Genomic DNA, 17,896 nt, shown 5'->3' with positions numbered 1-17,896 from the left:
TTCAGTGAGTGTGTATACAAGAAAAAGCTTCATATTTTGCTCTAAAGCACAACAAAACATGTACCTTTCACTCTGTTGACTGGAGGATATATTTTCCTCTCATCAGACTGCATTATGTCTGCAGTTGAATTATCTGTGGCACGTCAGGTTATCTTTGTTTGCCCAGTTGTCCATTACAGACAACACAATGAACCCAGAAACACAGGTACAGAGATAACAGCAAAGTGTAACTAAGCCACTGTTGATTTCAGGCTTGTGGTTATCTGGGGTAAAGACTCATATATTCCGCTATATTTACCGCTTTGTAAAGTAGTGAGAAAGAGGATGCCATGGCAGGGTTGCCTAGACCCCTTGGTATTTGCGCCAGTCACGCTATCATATTACCAGGATGAATCCCAAAAAGTTGATCTAATTAAGATGCTGTTAACTTATTAGATTCAAGGGCTCATAACTGGTGAGCTGAGCTCTTAGGTCTAAGTTTGGTGGGAAAGGACTTTTTTTTTACTGTGTGGCATGAAGAAAACTGTGACACAGGAAATCCCTGAAAAGAAAGTTGTGATAAACAGAATCTGTGTTTAAAGTCTAGCAATTTTTGTATTTCCAATCAAGAGAAGAGAGAGAAAAAACTGCACACTTCAATTTTAAAGATATTCCTGTAAGCAACATGGAATATATTAGTATGTCATGTATAAGTGAGAACTGAGAAGGGCTGCTCCGTCAACAAAAAACAGTTGGATTGACATTTTTTTAAACACGTTCACATTTCTAGCTTGATTAAAATATATTTATATTATTTTTTCTTTTATGGTGAATATAATTTGTCTTTGATTCATCACCTTCATCATACTTGCCCAATGATGAATGTTTGATTGCTTATTCAGTCAATCAATATGATGAACCAAGTCTTCAGATGTTAAACATTGATTTTGTTTTTCATAAACATTTTTGTGCTTTCATATCTTATTAAATACTCACAGTTGTACCTTAAGTGGCGGCTTCTAATTTATTTTTCCTAAAAGTTTGGATTTGATTTTAATCTAGCTCTGCACTTGAAAAACATTGTAAAACAAAAAGTGACTTTACCTCAGACAGAATAATTGTTTCCACTCCTTGTTGTATGGTATTTCAAAAAGGGCATGCGCTTTTCAAAAATACTTTGGATGGTGGTTGGATTAACAATCGTTCGATCAAACGCTTGCTAAAGCCAGTCTGGGAGAAGAGCAGAAATGTATTTTCCACTGAGAAAAGCCTTCAGTGTCATTGTTTTGTAAAATAATTGCTGCCGTGCAAGCCAGTAACCAGATAGATTGGTTCAAAGCAAAAATAATTCAATGCAATAAACTCAGTGGCCTTTATATTCCAACATTGTGGACATTGTGTTTTTAACATGATTTACATCAGTATGGCCTTTTTTTTAAATAGGGCTGAGTTTGCACACAGAGCACACATGACCAATGTTCCACAGTTTTATAATATTTTATTTCTCAATGCAACAGATGATGATGTTAAGTGAGTAATAACACACACCAAGGTATCCCAATTTTACAAAATAATGGAAGACGTTGAGGTTTTTGATGTTTCTTCCCTCAAGACTGTTATTTTTCTATATTAGGACACGTGAGAGTGTGTTATTGACCTTATACCATAGCCACTTGCCGAAGGCAAGGAGTTTACTGGAAACGGCATGGAGCAGAAGCGTTTTGTTAAGGTGACCTGCAGTTTGTAATACTGTACCTTGCTCGGATACTGACTGTAGGTAGGAATTATGTTTGAGTTGCCTGATATAAGATTTTAACAGCCAGCAATCAGAAATGAACATTTTCTATATCTGTGGTATAACTAAACATAGTTAACTATTGTGTGGACACAGAGTTCAGGTTCAAAACAGAAAGACTGAAAACAAACACCAGAATTGAATATTAGAATGCACAGCCCTTTGATTTAGCTCATATTACACTGGCAGTGAGGAGAGCCTTGCCATAATCATGACCTTGAATAAAGTTAGACAACTTGTGTATTTTCCTAAATATTCAGTGCATCATAAATAGATATTTTACCTGATAATACAAAACTACTTAATTCTGTAATGTTTTAAACCAGAGTCTACATTGTGACCAAAGGTCCACTGCAATGCATTTCAAACTTGCAGCATTGTCTCATTCAGGATACTTTGTTGTCATTTAATGCATGTGAGGCGCTGAGCTGGAGAAGTCCATCTCATGTCCACAGAGACAGTCACACCGTTCCTGTCCAGACCAAATCAGCTGTTTTCTCTCCAGTCGTCTCTTTGGGATCAGCTTCACTCAGCTACGTTTATTAGGGCCGATGGTTGTACTCGCAGTTGTTTGGTCTCGGCCTTTGCAGGAATCCCAGTAACGGCTGTGAATCACAGTTTGCTTCAGTAGCTTGACATGTTACAGTTCATCCGTCCTTTTCCTGCAATGTGAAGCTGAAAAGAATGGTGAAAAGACATGAGTGAATCTCACATGTGACAACATGTACCTAGTGACTTTTAAAAATGTTATGAGGTGTGCTGATTAGTCTCTACTCTAAAGATAAAAGGCAACAATTGTTTACAATGGCAACATTTATCTGAATATGTCGTTCATATATATAATATATACGTTTGCTTTTTTCAATCCTATTTCTCCATTACATTTTTAACACTTCACATTAGAAACCTCATTAGATCTTTGACATGGTGTGCAGCGCTGTGAGATGTGATCCTACCAACACATGAGCTATTTCTGTGTATTATGACTTCTTGGCCTGCGCTGCTCATACACTGTATGGCATTCCAGTTTCTATCAGATAAGAAAGTTCCAAGACAACAACTATGATTTGTTGTCTTACAGTCTACTTTACCTTTTATGTTTATGGCAATTACAGAAGGTTACCGTGAGGTTTCCCTCTTCTTTGATGCTTTGAAACCTTTTTTTCCCCAATAAGATTGGAATTCCGATGCTATCACCTCAACTACACGTCTCCACAGGAAAAAATAAACTACCTAGAACTGTACACTTCACAGAAATGTGAATGCATATGGAAAACAAATCAGCAGGAAACACTTCATCAGAATTCCCATAGTTTTATAGTCTGTTTTAGTCTGTGATTTTAAAATGATGCATTTGAAAGATTTCATGGAAAAAGACTTCAGGAATAATATTATGTTACACAATCTGTTGAATCTCACATTCATACATGAGTTGGATTATGTTAATACAAACCACAGGCACAGCTTGCACATATTTAGTTCAAGTTAAAGGAGTTAAGTTCATCAAAGTTAAGGAAAATCCATCCATCAGCTGTGATGCGTATTTTCTGTCTTTTAAATATGTCTGCATGTCAAAGGGAGATGCAACTAGAAATAATTTTGTTCACATGATTTATGAAATTCTATAAAATATTGGGAGCACCTCACAAGAACACAAACTGCATTCATTAAAATGTGTTAAATTCAGATCGGTGTACTTACAAAACTGGCAACTAATTTGATTTTTCTCATGAAAAGATTTATAAAGTCGGAACAAACATAAACAAATGTATTCAATTTCTAATATTGTTAATATTTTACCAACATAAAATGAATCCCAACACTGTTTTTAATAATTGAAAAGCCCCAATCGCATATAATTAAAGAATAGCTACCTGCAACAACCAGTGACAGTTTACTGGACGTTAACTCATCAATCAGCCCTCAATTCAGAATTGTTTGCTGGTCATACTGACAAACATGAAAAGCAAATACTTTAAGTACTTCCATGCATGTAGATTTTAGATCAAATTATACATCCATATTTCAAAGTGCTTTTTATTTTATAGAAGTTAAATTACCACTGAGTCATACAGTGAATCAATTTATTCGATGATCAGTTTAAGTTATTTAAATGCTTAAAATCATCCATTAAGCGTTAAATATCTATAACATTAGAGTGTTAGTATACTGTTACTTTCATAGTGTAACATAATACCGTATTAATTGTGGCTGCTGTTACGCTTTATTGCTTATTTATATCCGTCCAAACCTTAACTATTTATAGTTACATACTGTTCTCAAGTGTTTGCATAACGCCTGGATACCTGCAGTGTCCTCGTTCAGCCGGGCTTGAAAGGGAGTGTTTGAGGTTTCTCACCGGTCACTATCACCATGTTTTGTTTTATCCTGCTCCTTGTTTCATGCTCTCTTAGGCTTGATCTCGCTCTAAGCTAACTAAATGCACATTCTGAAAGTTGGTGTGTGAGTTTGGGTTGGAGGCCCTGTTAGAATGCTGCAGAGAAAGGCTGTGAATTATGGGGTTAACAGTACAGGAAAGAAAGCATTACTGCCAGCTTGTCCATCCTAAAACACCATCAAAACATCAGGATACCTTAATGTGCATCTACAGATATGCTCACTGTGTGCTTTAACTTATTACACCAGCATTTGAGCCACTTTGAAATCACACAGAGCTTTAATCTGCCACACATTACCGGGTCAGTGTCATAAAAAAAAGCCTGTCAATCACAGCAGATGTTTTTCGCCAGACCACATTCTGTACAAATTATTCTAAATCAGTACAATGGATGATGCATCAGAAATAACTCTCTCACTCTGGGAGGACTCATGCTTGCTTGTGTGGGAAATACAATTCTGTTTACATATTTAGCTACTATAATGATGGACAGTTTGTTCCAGTAAGACATAGTCATTTATAAACCGTAGATGCCAGCATTATAAACAAAATGTCCTTCTTAGTCTTTTATTTACTCTTAATTTTGAGCAATAAGACACTTATAGTGACTTTAGTGAGTCAGTATACTCAACATGTCATTCTCCACCTCCATCTCTCTGTGCTTTGTCTAATGTCTGGTTATTTGTGCTTTTAAAAAACAAACAGACATTAGCTCCCCACAGCTGGAAGTTAACAAGCTGAGCTACCAACATATATCCAAATATGTACCATATCTATTTGTTTTATGTCATGATTCGATTTTTCTTTTTTAATAATGACTAATAACTAAATAACTAATAATGACAAAAGAATATGAATACAAAAGCGAAATTTGAACCAATCAGTGTCAGTGATTTCTTGTCCCTGTGCCTTCAGTGTCTGCTTTTCACATGAGATCTAGTTCATGTTTATCCTTCACCTTGTGTGCACATGTGATGGCCATGCATGCATACTTCTTTAATATTTGCAGCTTTTTTTCTAAGCAACATGTTGACAAATCATTTCACGGGTGTCTCTTTATACTTTAACTGTGATGTACCGCCACAGCTGGAGCACACAGCTTGTTTCCTGTAGCGTATGAGCAGTAATTATGATATTGTTGTGTATGTATGCATCTCACGTGCATGTGTGTCTCCTGTACTGTAATTCTGCAGGAATATTAGTCCTGTATCTTTAGCTCTAAACCGGTCTACTCGACTCTTAATTTCTTCTCCACATCCGCACTGCTGTTTAGCCACCACCTCGTTGGCTGCTACCCTTTAAAATAAAATGTTCCGCTCTTTGTTAGCTTCATTTTAGTGTTTTCGTTCATGGATAAACTGTGCTTATAAACTCCTTCCTTTCATAACACATCGCAATGTCTTTCAAATACATGAAGATGTTGTCTTAAATACCTCCAATACACATATTAGAACTAATGCAGAAGCCGACTGTCTCACTTCAGAGCAAAAGGACAAAAATAGAAGAAGAGAGAGCTAAATTCACTGATGCTGTGAAAAATGTCCTGTGGACTCAACAATTTGGGACATTTGCCTCCACTTCAACCCAGTCGCCTGAAAAGAATGTTGTCATCGTACGATGTTTCTGTACCAAAAATATGTTTCATAAATACTTTTCATAACAGCCTCGTATCAAGCTTGCAGAAATGCACAATGTCACATGAATACGGCTGTGTTACTATAAAGTAAAAGATGTATTTAAATAATATCAAAAGTATCAAAAGTGTATTATTCAGTGTGTATCTAGCATAAATAGATAACAACTGCCCTGAGTGAACTCTTACGCAACCAGCGTAAAGTCAACGTTGACTTCTGGTATAACATAAAATGTACAGTAGTCCTGTGTTTGTTTGACCCATCCACCCGCCTTAGTGGACTGTAACGTCTGTAACACCCATAATTATTCCCATTACATCACGTCATTTTCAAAACCGGTTGCTTGATGCTCTACTACGTCACTTTCACTAACCGAATGCAAGAAAACGTCTTCATTCAACGTATATAGTTTGCAGATATAGTTTGCACTTAACACTTTGATGACCAAAAACATCACTCTGAGAAATTGCACTTGTCAGATATCACATGGTTTATACGTGACAGAAGGTGAAGGCTGCTGTGGATGTTGATAAGGGCAGCACTGATATGCCTGCATGTTTTCCTATGAAAACAAAGTAACCTGCTGTTGCATGTTGTCCCAGATTTAAAAGGAAATATGCACAATTGCTCTTTTGTGTGGCTAGTTACGTAGATATAGAAGGTTGACAGGGATGACTGAGGCCTGTCATGGCGTTATTGGCACTCAACAAACATCTTCAGCAGTGCAGACTCTACCTGGAACCGTGTGTCATATTCCCTCATTAAACCTGTCTCTACACCACGGCCCCGCCAGAGTCATTCCCAAACGGCTGGTCTCACTTACGTTTGTAATCCTGCTCAAAGCGCAGAGTGAGTCTGCTGAGCCTTCCCCTTGGGGTGATTTAGGACAGATCACACCAGGCTCCTTTTAAGGAAGACTTTTATGCTACTATGACTCCTGTTTTAGAGCCACATTGAGTGTGTGTCTATATATATATATATATATATATATATATATATATATATATATATATATATATATATATATATATACTTCTAATTATTACTATATATCTTCCTGTATTCTGTGACAGGCCTGCTGTCATCTTGGAGTGTTGTATTCCACCAACATCATCTAACCTGCATTAACTAGGTGTTCTCATTTGCTGTCAGTCTGGTAAACAGCCTCTCCAGTAATGGGGGAAGTCTTGTATGTAAGTGATAAAGAGTTATCTGCTGCAGGCGGTGTTGGGCAGGGCACACTGAGGCCCGCTGACAGGCAGTGAGCCACACTAATATTTGGAAATGTCACATCTCATTGTGGTTTCACGAGTCATCTTTTTCATGAAGGGATGCTATTTTTAGATACCACATAATGAAATTTACAACAAAAAACTACATGTACAATATTAGGGTTTCTATGAAATATAAATAGATTAATGACATTGTTAACTATTATTAAGGAATGTGCTGAAAAACATTCTACAACCTTAAACACAGTACTCACACTATTTGTACTATATTAACAACAGCTGGGTTGATTGATTACCGGTAACATAATGCAGTAACTGATACAAGTACAGTCCTAAAAATTTTTTGGAAACATGCATAGAATCCAAATAAATAAGTTTAATTTGTAGTTTGGCTACGCCAACTGCAGCCAATCCTCCATAAATGATTTATTTGTCTGCACGGTTCTGCTGCTCCAAACTATTGTTTTTACATTTAGGAAATGCACTATGAGCAGAAAAGTAAAGATTTTATTTGACTGTTGTTGATATTTACTAATCGATTAATGAAAATTGTTAACAGTTTACAGTCCATTAATGAGAAGAAAACAGAAGTGAATAAGAAAAAAGGTTTCACACCAGAAGCCACGGTCACATACACCCTGATATACCTTCCTGTCCTCTCTGAGTTCCTCTCAAATAAGATGCAATGTGATTTCCTGATGTTGTATTATATATATATATATATATATATATATATATATATATATATATATATATATATATATATATATATATATTTATTTATTTTGTATTTTTATTGAATTATCTAATTAATTCAAATATATCATAAAAAGACTGTTACCTAACCCTACCCCAATGCTTCATTGATCTTGATGTTGCTGTTGTGGTTATGCATGATGTCCAGGTGTACATCTGTCAAAATGATTCACATCACTATCTGTAACCTACGGTGTCACTGTTGTACTTGAGGTGATGGATATTTTTTAAACATTCATCATACTTTTAAAAAACAAAATGGGAAGAAAAGTGAACTTACTATTTGGTTCCTGGCTCTGATAAGTCACTGATTTGTGTGCTGCCATTGAACTGCAGAGGATCAGGAAAAGCCTCTTCACTTTTGCTGCTTCGATGAGTACTGGCCAGTGTCTCACTGACCTCAGTCCTACCAGTTGGAGGCTTTTGGAAAGACCCGGCTGCAGTGCCCGACTCAGCCTGCAATAGGAAGCAAGAGCAGCGAGTGCGCAGCTCTTTGTAGAAAGTATTGAGCCACAGGGTGGACCACCACGGACAGCCCAGCAGGTTCTTGAACGCAGTACGAAATTCTGGACTCCTGCAGTAGATGATAGGATTTAGGCCAGAGTTGATGTAACCCAGCCAGTTTAACAGTCGGAAAATCCTCTCTGAGGGAATGTCTCTTTCAAATGCATTGATGATGTTGGCGACAAAGAACGGCAGCCAGCACACAGTGAAGGTACCCATGATGATCCCCAAAGTCTTCAGGGCCTTGTGCTCTTTGACGAGCATTAGCCGTGACGGCCTCCGCTTAGCACTCTTTCTCCGCACTGCGCTGGTGCAGCTGCTGGAGCCTGCACACGCCGTTGACAGGATATTATTCATGTGAGGGTCAACTTGCACTAGTTGACACTCATTCTGAAAACGCATGCGATTCTTATCTATGAGCTGGAACTGCCGTTTGGCTATTAGAAAGACTTTTGCATACACAAATATCATTATGAGCAGTGGAATGTAAAAAGACACTATCGAAGATACAATAGCAAAGGCCCTGTTGGTCACAAAGTCACAGCATGTCGGGGCATCGTAGCACTTCACTGCTGCTTCATTGTCATTATCGTGCCAATACCCTTTCATAATTGGTACAAAGGAAATTAAAGCGGACACAACCCACACTAAGCAGACTATTGCCCTCGCACGCCACTTATTGAGTAGAACCTTGTGTCGGAGCGGCCACGTGATGGCTATATACCGATCCACCGCTATGACGCAGAGCGTCTCGATGCTCGCCGTCACACACAGGACGTCCACAGAAGTCCAGAAGTCACAGTACGTGTTACTGAGCTGCCAGTTACCAGTCACCACAATAGTGGCTCCCAGAGGCACCACGAGGACCCCCATGATGAGGTCTGCGCACGCCAGGGACATAATGAAAATGTTTGTTGTTGTTTGTAGCTGTGAAGTGCTAGATACAGCGATGATGACCAGCAGGTTTCCCACCACTATAGTTAGTATTATGATGACCAGTATGATGAGGCTCCAGGGTCCCGCCGCCGTGTGATAGGTCTCTGTTCTGTTGAGCACATTGGATGCTGAAGTGCTCAGGTTTACATCCATTATAATCAGCTGAAAATGTTTTTAAGTCAAAGTTAACAAAACGTAAGATTCCACACTTCTTACTAACATCATGCATCTGTTCACTAAATAATAGGTATTATTTCCTTTGCAGTCACAGCTTACATTTCAGAGCTTGGGAGTGTTGGCAGTGTTCAAAAGGCAGTAGTGGCTTTCCATGTTTTCATACGGGATGAACAAGGCGTGATTGTTAGTGGAAGTTCTTCTGGTCTAGGCAGCAGCAGCAGCAGCATGTTCTTCAAAAAAGATGTATCCAAACTGTCCACAAAGTTGTATTAGTTCACAGTTGCAACTCTTCCTTGAATCCGGGAAACATTAACATAAAGTGGGAAAAGGTTTTTGAGAAGAAAATCCGTTTGTGTCCATTTTCATACGTCCACTGGGAATAGAGTAGTTTGCAGTGTTTCCGCTGAATCCCAGATGAGCCACAATGCAACAGTTGGACTGTCAAGCAGCAGTGACACCGTTGGAAGAACCACCAGAGTGCACCAGAGTGGCTGCCCACTCTTTCTTTTGCTGTCTCTCTCTCTATCTCTCTCTATCTCTCTCACTCTCTCAGTGCAGGTTGCCCAAGACTGTATTGGCTCTAATCACACCCTGGCTGAAGGCAGAGGGGAGGAGTTGAAAAGTGTGCCTGTGTGCCGAAGCCATACAGGGCTCAGTACCCTAATAGAGCCAAACACACATGCAAACAATCACACACACATAGACACACGTACTTAATCATAGGAAAATAACTAATTCTGCATTAGAGCTTGTTATATGTGTGTAATGTTTGTCAAAAAGGGCAAAATGATCTTTATGACACACATATTGTTTATTTGTAAGTTTAAAAGTATGTGATGACCATCAGCTCATTATTTTATAATGTCACTGATGTTGTGTTGAATGAAGCAGCTGCACTAAGCCTGTTAACCCATTAACTGTATCTGTCACTTGACTGTGTCAACAATGTGACAGGCTTTTCCACTGCTGGCTTCTGTTCTGATTGTCAAATGATGCTGGATTATGTCGAATACACACGAAGCTCAACTCAATGTTTTGTCATTTATCTGAGCACCGGCTTTGCAGTAAACATTAAAATAATGAACTTTATTGCTAAGATCAGCTTTTTATTTGTGATTATAACTCACTTGTCTCTCCTTTACTATGGCAACTCTGAAGGTCTCTAATGGATTATTCAGTTTGTGGTCAATTTTGCAGACTACAAGACATCAGGCACCCCCTACTAGAGACCAGGAAATACATGCCCTCCCTTTGACTTAAAGCAGTAAAAGAAAATAATAGATTGCTATCTCGCTTATATTCAAGCTAGTGCGTTGAAGAAGAACAATCAGGGAAATGCCTTCCATGAGATTCACTTCAGATATCCAGCGCTGTGCTGCGGTGCGGAGCTGTCTTGTCACCAAGCAGTTCCTTCTTTGGTCTGATCAGCTGTGCAACTGCAGCTGTGATTTCTCTGCGTTTATTCCCACCTTGTATCTAACTTATACTTAATGAGAAGAATAACAAGAGAATACTTGTTCTACATAGCTTCCATGGTGATGTTTGTTGTTAGCTGTCAAACCCAAAATTGTGTACTGCAGATAAGGAGCCAAATATTTTCCTCTGAAGACTACACGAAAGAAAATAAAGGTAGTACATATTAGACTTATATTCACTAATGTCAGAACTAAATGAATGCTAATGTTGCTCTGTAACTGCTCAGTGTACATTAGTTTTGTATGTCTACAGTAGGTAGAAAGCTGTCCCCATCTGTACTTATTGTTATTTATTGTTGCCAATAAACGTCACTCATAAGACAAACGGTCAGAGAGACAATCTAATAGACGTTTAATCAATTTGTGTTGTAGCATGCTTTTCTTTGCCAACACACAGAAAGTCTCCTTCCCATTTTCCCCATATAGGTTTTTGTTTTTCTTTGTTTTTATCAGGGGCACTTTGTCACTCATCTGGCAGGAAGTTGTGGAATTGTAAGTGTATTCACAAAAGGGAAACGTGGGCAAAAGTAAAACACTGGCGCCTTTTTAAACTTGATGATTAAGAAGCCCAATCTGATGGCATTTCTCTAGATGAATGTCACCGCTGTGGAGCTGATAGCTTGATAGATGCTCATTTGTCTTTGCATGAGAAGATACCATTGGACCTGGACCTAGAGTAGTCAAGCACAGCAACTGGCACGAGAAGAGTTGTTTATCATATCACAGGAAGACTTGTGATGGTACAAATATTGCACTGTGCATGCAGTGATTAAATAACTAATCCTTTGCAATAATTAGCATTTTTAGGATTGATTTTCCTTAGATATGATGTAATTTACCAATTAAGTCCAAATGCGTAATGTCTGATCTGTTTTTATCATTTGCAAATTATTCAGATTAATATAGTCCTCCTTTCTGTAGTGGACTCAGACTGTCTGATGGACAGGGGCACTGGAAATAAAAATGGTCTCCAGCGTGCAGAATGTTTTCTAGCATGTAGGGTAGCCTATATGGCACTGCATCATGTTTTCTCTTCGAGAGGTGCACCTGAGATTCCTTTTTATTAAGTTTCATCTACTGGAAGGGCACCCTAGAGAAAGCATAGTCTGTAGCATTTCATGTAGCATTCTCTGCTGCAGTAGAGACCTTCACCAGCATTTACAGACTCATCACAGCTGCTTCATGGCGTGTGATCACCTACATTTGCGCTTTTCATCCTATGACGAGCTCAAATGTCAGCTATGAAAACAACCTATGGGAGGACTAAATATGTTGTTTTTCTTCCTCCTTTTGACAGACCTTTTTTTTAGGATTTAGTCTCCACTTTTTCAAGTAGACAACAAAAGGTGTAGGCCTGTGACATCACCAGCCTAAGGGGCCGCCAAAAACTTTTTCGTTTTTTCAACTGTGGGCCGCGAGGGCCGCAGGACCGCATAGGTTATCAATTGAAGACACCAGAGATAAAACTGTTATCCACGAGACGCTCGGTTACAATATAGCTTCCCACCACTTGGTTGTTTAACAAGCACCAATAACCAGAAGAAGACCCTCAGCCAGCCGCTAGCCTGTAGTGAAAGTTCTAGAGAAAAACAAAAAAATCAACACGAAAGTATAATCCTGACTTCACTAAGTAGAGCTTTGTGAACAGAGGATTCGAGGCGGAGCCCTGAGCCCAGTGTGTGGAGTGTGGGCTAACGCTAGATATAATAACATTTCTTTAGGGCCTAGAGAACATTTTATTATGTTTGATCTACTGTAAGGGCCCCCTCGAGGACACTTTAATACATTGTATCTATAATTGCATCCTAGAGAACCTTTTATAATGTTTGATTAAAAAAAATTATATTCTTTTATTTGTCCGCAAAAGCATACTTCCTTGTCGTGTTTGCTCAGTTCCTGATGGAAGGATGTAAATCATCAAAGCAGTCATAAGGCTTTAGAAAGCCTATTTATCACACGCTCACTATCCCGCACCCTGGGAATGTTTCCCTCCTCTCCATGGAAACCTCAAAGGCGATATTTTCCAATCAGCTCTTATTGAAAAAAAGGTCTCTTATTTCTCTGTCAAGACTAACAGCATATAGTGAAGGCCTGATCCGTGGCAGCCATCTGGGCTTTACAAGCTTACATTTCAATTCACAACGCAATCTATCTGGTCAGTGCCAACACTCCCATGCTTGGAAAGGTCTATGCAGTCACTCTCCCACTCATTGCCAATGGAGAAATGAAGAGGGTGTAAATCTTGCCGATATTAGCTTGCTCATATTCAGCAGCAGTAAAGGCCATTTGTTAAATTGAAGATGTTGATTTTTAAATTGAGTGGCTCCTCAAGATGTTGTATGGATCTTCCGAAATGCTGTCTGTTGCTTTTCCGGGAAGAGGCAACAGAGAAGTTGAATGTCTTCATACTGTCAAATAAAAGTAGAACAGGAGCCAGTGGTACGATCGTGAACATGCAATGTAAAATGGGTCAAGCTATTCTACTATGCATTTTTATCTGAATGCATAATCCGTTTTATGTCCATGATCCTACATGTTTAAGGTCATCAGTATTCAGATCAAATTTGATTACAATTTCAGTTGTTGTACGACACCCTTCCCACAGTTTGGGTTGTTGTGACTTTTCTGTACATGTTTGTTTATTTGGAAACCTTTTTCATCTTTTGCACAGAATATTATACATTAGAGAAGCTAATCAAGAAGGACAGAGTGGTTGCAAATGCAGAACAAAACCCAGAACACTATGGATGGCTCTATTTTATCTTGTAGAAAATGTGTACTATAATAAAATGCATAACGTGTATTATTGTAACATATGCCAAGAATCTGAGGATAATGAATCCCGGAAATTAAGTTTGACCAGAGAACATTTCCTCCAAGTGTATGCATCCTGTGAGAGTCAAAGCCCAAGAGCAGTTCCCCGGCCAGCAGATACATGGTATGACATCATGTGTTGAGGTGAGAGGAGAGCAGTTTAGAGGCCGAGCTGTTCCACAACTATCATGTCGTGGGTAAATCAGAGTCATTACGCTCTGAGTGGAACCACATGCTGAGATTTAATGATCTAATGAGTCTCTTTTGGGGGCTGTATACAGGGAATACCGAGGAACCGACGTCCCTCCGTACACTCTCAGGATAGACATTGGAGCACAATGTTATGCTATTTTTGGGACCATCTGAAGTATTTAATTCTGAAAACCAAACTGAATGCATACAGATGCTTCCAGTCTCAAGTTTGTACAAGGAATTAACATTTTTGGATCCCTTCACAGTTGTGACAGTGCCTTTTGCATAATCTGCATCTCAAAACACAATGTCTCCCTGCTTCTCTTCACATTTACTTTGTGATTACATTCACGAGCAAAATTGACATCCACCTCATTTGCATGGTTCATCAAAATGTATTATATTTTACACCTTCAGTCATACAATGCTCAGTTGAGAGAACTGTACTATCTATATTTCGTTTTTATTTCCATCTGCATCATTTCAAGTGTTGATTGTAAAAAAAGAGAAACGTTATTTGCAAAATGTCAAACTTAATGTTTGGTAAATATGCTTATTAGCAGGTGGTGAAGAAAATAAGAAGATTGTTCCTAAAATATGAGTAACCCATTAATCTTCTTATCTATATTTATAATATTAATATATATATATTTTTTTTTTTGTTTGTTTTATCCTGTGGCTTTATTTTGAAGGGAGTTTTTTATGCAGCGGAGTGTGTGTTTTGCAAGAATTGAGTGCTGCTTAATTTTCTGTAAAGCACAATGTGTTTCAGTATTTACCTACTGATGAGGTAATCACAAGAAAAGTTAATTTTGTATATATGAATCCTTTTGAATTGCATTTTTTGTTTAATTTATTTTGAATCTGTGGAAAAGCTGCTTCTCAAGACAGTGACTTTTTTTTTAGTAAAGTGTTTGTCATAGATTCAGTGTGTATATTCTCAGCTAAAGTTAGGTCATTTGAGTCTTTTTGAAACTTCTTCTTAGTTGTTGGACTGTTTTGTTTGTGCATGAAAGATGTTGAGTCTGTTTAAAAATTGGCTGAAGATTCTGAGGTATTATGTTGTAATACCTCGTGTCCTGAAGATGCACTGTTGGGTTTTTAATTCAAATGCAGCTAATTGAGTGTAAAAGGGAATAGTTCCCTCTCTAGCATCATCACCAGCTGCTCGTTTTGGTTTATCATTAAACTTGTTTTTGTGTTGGCATACATATTATGTACTATCTCAGGTTCAAACAGCACCAAAATAATAAAATAAATTTGAGAAGTTGAGAATGTTCTTCGATTTGGGTCGCAGCTTGTCATTCAGGGGTGATGGTGGATCTCAGAGCCAGACCAGTTGAGAACCACTGCTTTAACACGTACCATATTCGCTCGGAATCGTAACTGACACAACCTAATGATCGATAGTTACCTTATGTGCAACACAGGGCACATGCCAGGCAGCAGGACAGTCAATTTGAAATATGTTGTTCGGCTAGTTTTGTAAGCAAGGCACTGTCACGACACATTATGAATGATATCCATGCAGGCGCAAACAATGGAACAAAAGTAAATGTGGCCTGCTTTGTTCTGCTGCTTGCACATGAAGCTCTTGTTCAGTAGGAGCAGGTCGATACTAGGTTGTAAATCTGTAAGACTGTTGGCGATTGCCATTACAACATGCTATTAAAAAATCCATACTGCCACAAGGTCTGCCATTATAGCTTAAAAGCAAACAATAAATCAGAGTCAGCAGTTGACACTGGCTATATATCTTAATAAAAGAAGCGCTTTGCTCCTGATCATCTTCTGCATCAGTGTCAGTATGAGGAAGGCGGGAGTGCAGGATGATGGCGCCAGAGACGGAGACACAGACATAGAGAGAAGGGCTCTGGTTCAGCTCTCATCGGGTCCTGTGGGGATCAATGACTACTGCTTGTGTCAGAAGCAACATGTTAGCCCTCTGCAGCCAGCAGAAGTTTAGTTGACATGAATCCCCGTAATAGTTCATGACCACCTGTGATCTCACTGAATTATCAATGGCGATCTAGGTGAATCCTCTGTTAGGTAAACATGCCAGATAAAGATGAGCTGTATGTGAAGTCTTGATGATCAGTACACAAGACGAATGTGAGGCAAAACACCGGCCTGTTAATTGAGCGTGTCAGTAAAATAGGGGCTCAAGAACAGCACAGAGCAAATATGGGTAATATTGTGTGTACTCATGAAGCTGAATAGACATGTTAAAATGTGTTTCCTATCTCATTAAACATTTGCAAAGCTTTTTGAAAACCAAAAGTGCTTTCATAGTTGTGAACCTCTTCTTCTCTTTGGCACATTGCTCTCTTTTGCCACACTTTGCATTAGGCAGCATTTCCTAATTCAGGGATTGATACTAAACTTCACAGGGCCATATTCCTTTCTTGTGTTTCAACCCATTGTCATTGCTACTGACGCAGGAGATGCCCTGCAGTATCAGTATGAGACACAGCCGGGCTTTCTTGTCATATGCAATGTGAAAAACATTTGCGTCATTAATAAAAGACGCTCAGAGAAAATGCACCACAAATGTAATGATGTAGTATACAGAGCGTTTGAGACAGGTGTTTGTGTCCCAAAGTCTTGTAATTTTAAAGATACAAGTTATCCGTACCTAAATTACGTTTCTAAACCACACTAAGTGGTATTGTTTGAATTCACAACGTTAACCAAGTGTTTACTGCGACCATTTAGTGGTTTGCTGTGCTGGGCTACCTATGGGTTGGTGACACCAAGGGCCCTGACCAAGGGTCAGTAGGTGATGAGCTGGGATGAAAACGTGTTATGTATTCCAAACAGTCCCCTGTCAACAAACATCAATATGTTATCAATACGCCAAACTACTGTGGCTGCTAATCCCCTGATTTATCCCAAATTGGCAACCTAGATATTATCTAACAGACGACAGGGATTAATATACAGCGTCAAGAACAATGTCAAGCACCACAGCACGCTCAAGAAATGCCCCTTCGATTTAAGAACACTACTTTTTGTTTTCTAGCTTGTGTGATGTCATAAGAGGTAGTGTCATCAATGGGAGGTACATCCCCTCCCAGTGGTTGCAGCAGGGACTACAATCCATCATGGCATCTGGTGAATGACCTACAATTCCCATAGTCAGCAGGGCAGCCAGGCCCAAGACTGCTGCCCAGCTGAAAGAGATGAGGCTGATTACCCTGTGAAGAACTGTGTGAGGGTGAACAAAGGACAGGAGCACAGGAGAAGAAAGGGAGTTCTTATATTACGTTAAAGACAATGAACCAGGAGAAAACTGAAGTACTTATGTTTGTTTTGTTTCACTTGGTACATTGCTAGTTGTTGAGTGCAGAGCGATTGTTTGTGAAAACTGGTTTGAATAGTTCGACATTATGAACATCATGTTCAAGATTTTAAGATAGGGTAGAATCATCTTTATCCTCCAACATATCGCAAACTGAAGATACAAGAGATTTCATGTTGTGGCACCATGTGGAATTGATTGTTAAGTTGTTCTTTTAATGTCTATTTACACATTTGTATTTAGGAGTGTTTATATTGTTCCAAGCAAACACTTTTGTGTAATTTTGACCAGCAAACTCTCATCGTCCTGCTCAGATATTCTAAACATGAGTGGAAAACGAGATACTGTGCAGACATTACCTGGAGTGACGTGCTGACATTCTCTACTACTCACTGTGTCTAATACACACATATTCCAGACTAATGTCAAAGCCCAGCACAGTGAATGAGATGTTTATGCCTTGCTTAAAAAACAAGGTGTACCACCCATCTTCTCTGGCTGCAAGTCCACCGTATAATAATTAAGACATTAGAAGACCGTCAGTCAGCTTTAAGGTGTTGTTTTTTATAATAAAGATATAAACAGTCCATATTTGGGCTCACATAAGCCCTTTTGACTTGCCTGTATCCTCAGTGGTCCTACTGCAGTAACCAAATGTTTCCACAGACTTGTCATGTACATTTGCAAACACAGTGCTTCTAGC

General features: G+C 38.8%; 1 protein-coding gene across 1 annotated transcript; it reads right to left on the bottom strand.

Annotated features, from left to right (window-relative positions):
• Nucleotides 1–1,519: 1,519 nt before the first annotated feature.
• Nucleotides 1,520–9,387, bottom strand: adrb3a (adrenoceptor beta 3a; the record flags this gene model as incomplete). Its single annotated transcript, XM_079222010.1, has 2 exons — nt 1,520–2,449; nt 8,075–9,387. The coding sequence occupies 2 exons, from the start codon at nt 9,385–9,387 to the stop codon at nt 2,422–2,424; spliced, it is 1,341 nt and encodes a 446-aa protein (XP_079078136.1). The 3' UTR covers nt 1,520–2,421.
• Between the last annotated feature and the right edge of the window lie 8,509 nt (nt 9,388–17,896).

This window comes from Taurulus bubalis (genome assembly GCF_910589615.1).
Source record: "Taurulus bubalis genome assembly, chromosome: 8".
Lineage (NCBI taxonomy): Eukaryota > Metazoa > Chordata > Actinopteri > Perciformes > Cottidae > Taurulus > Taurulus bubalis.
Note: the sequence above shows the minus strand (reverse complement) of the source record. Positions and strands in the feature narration are given on the sequence as shown.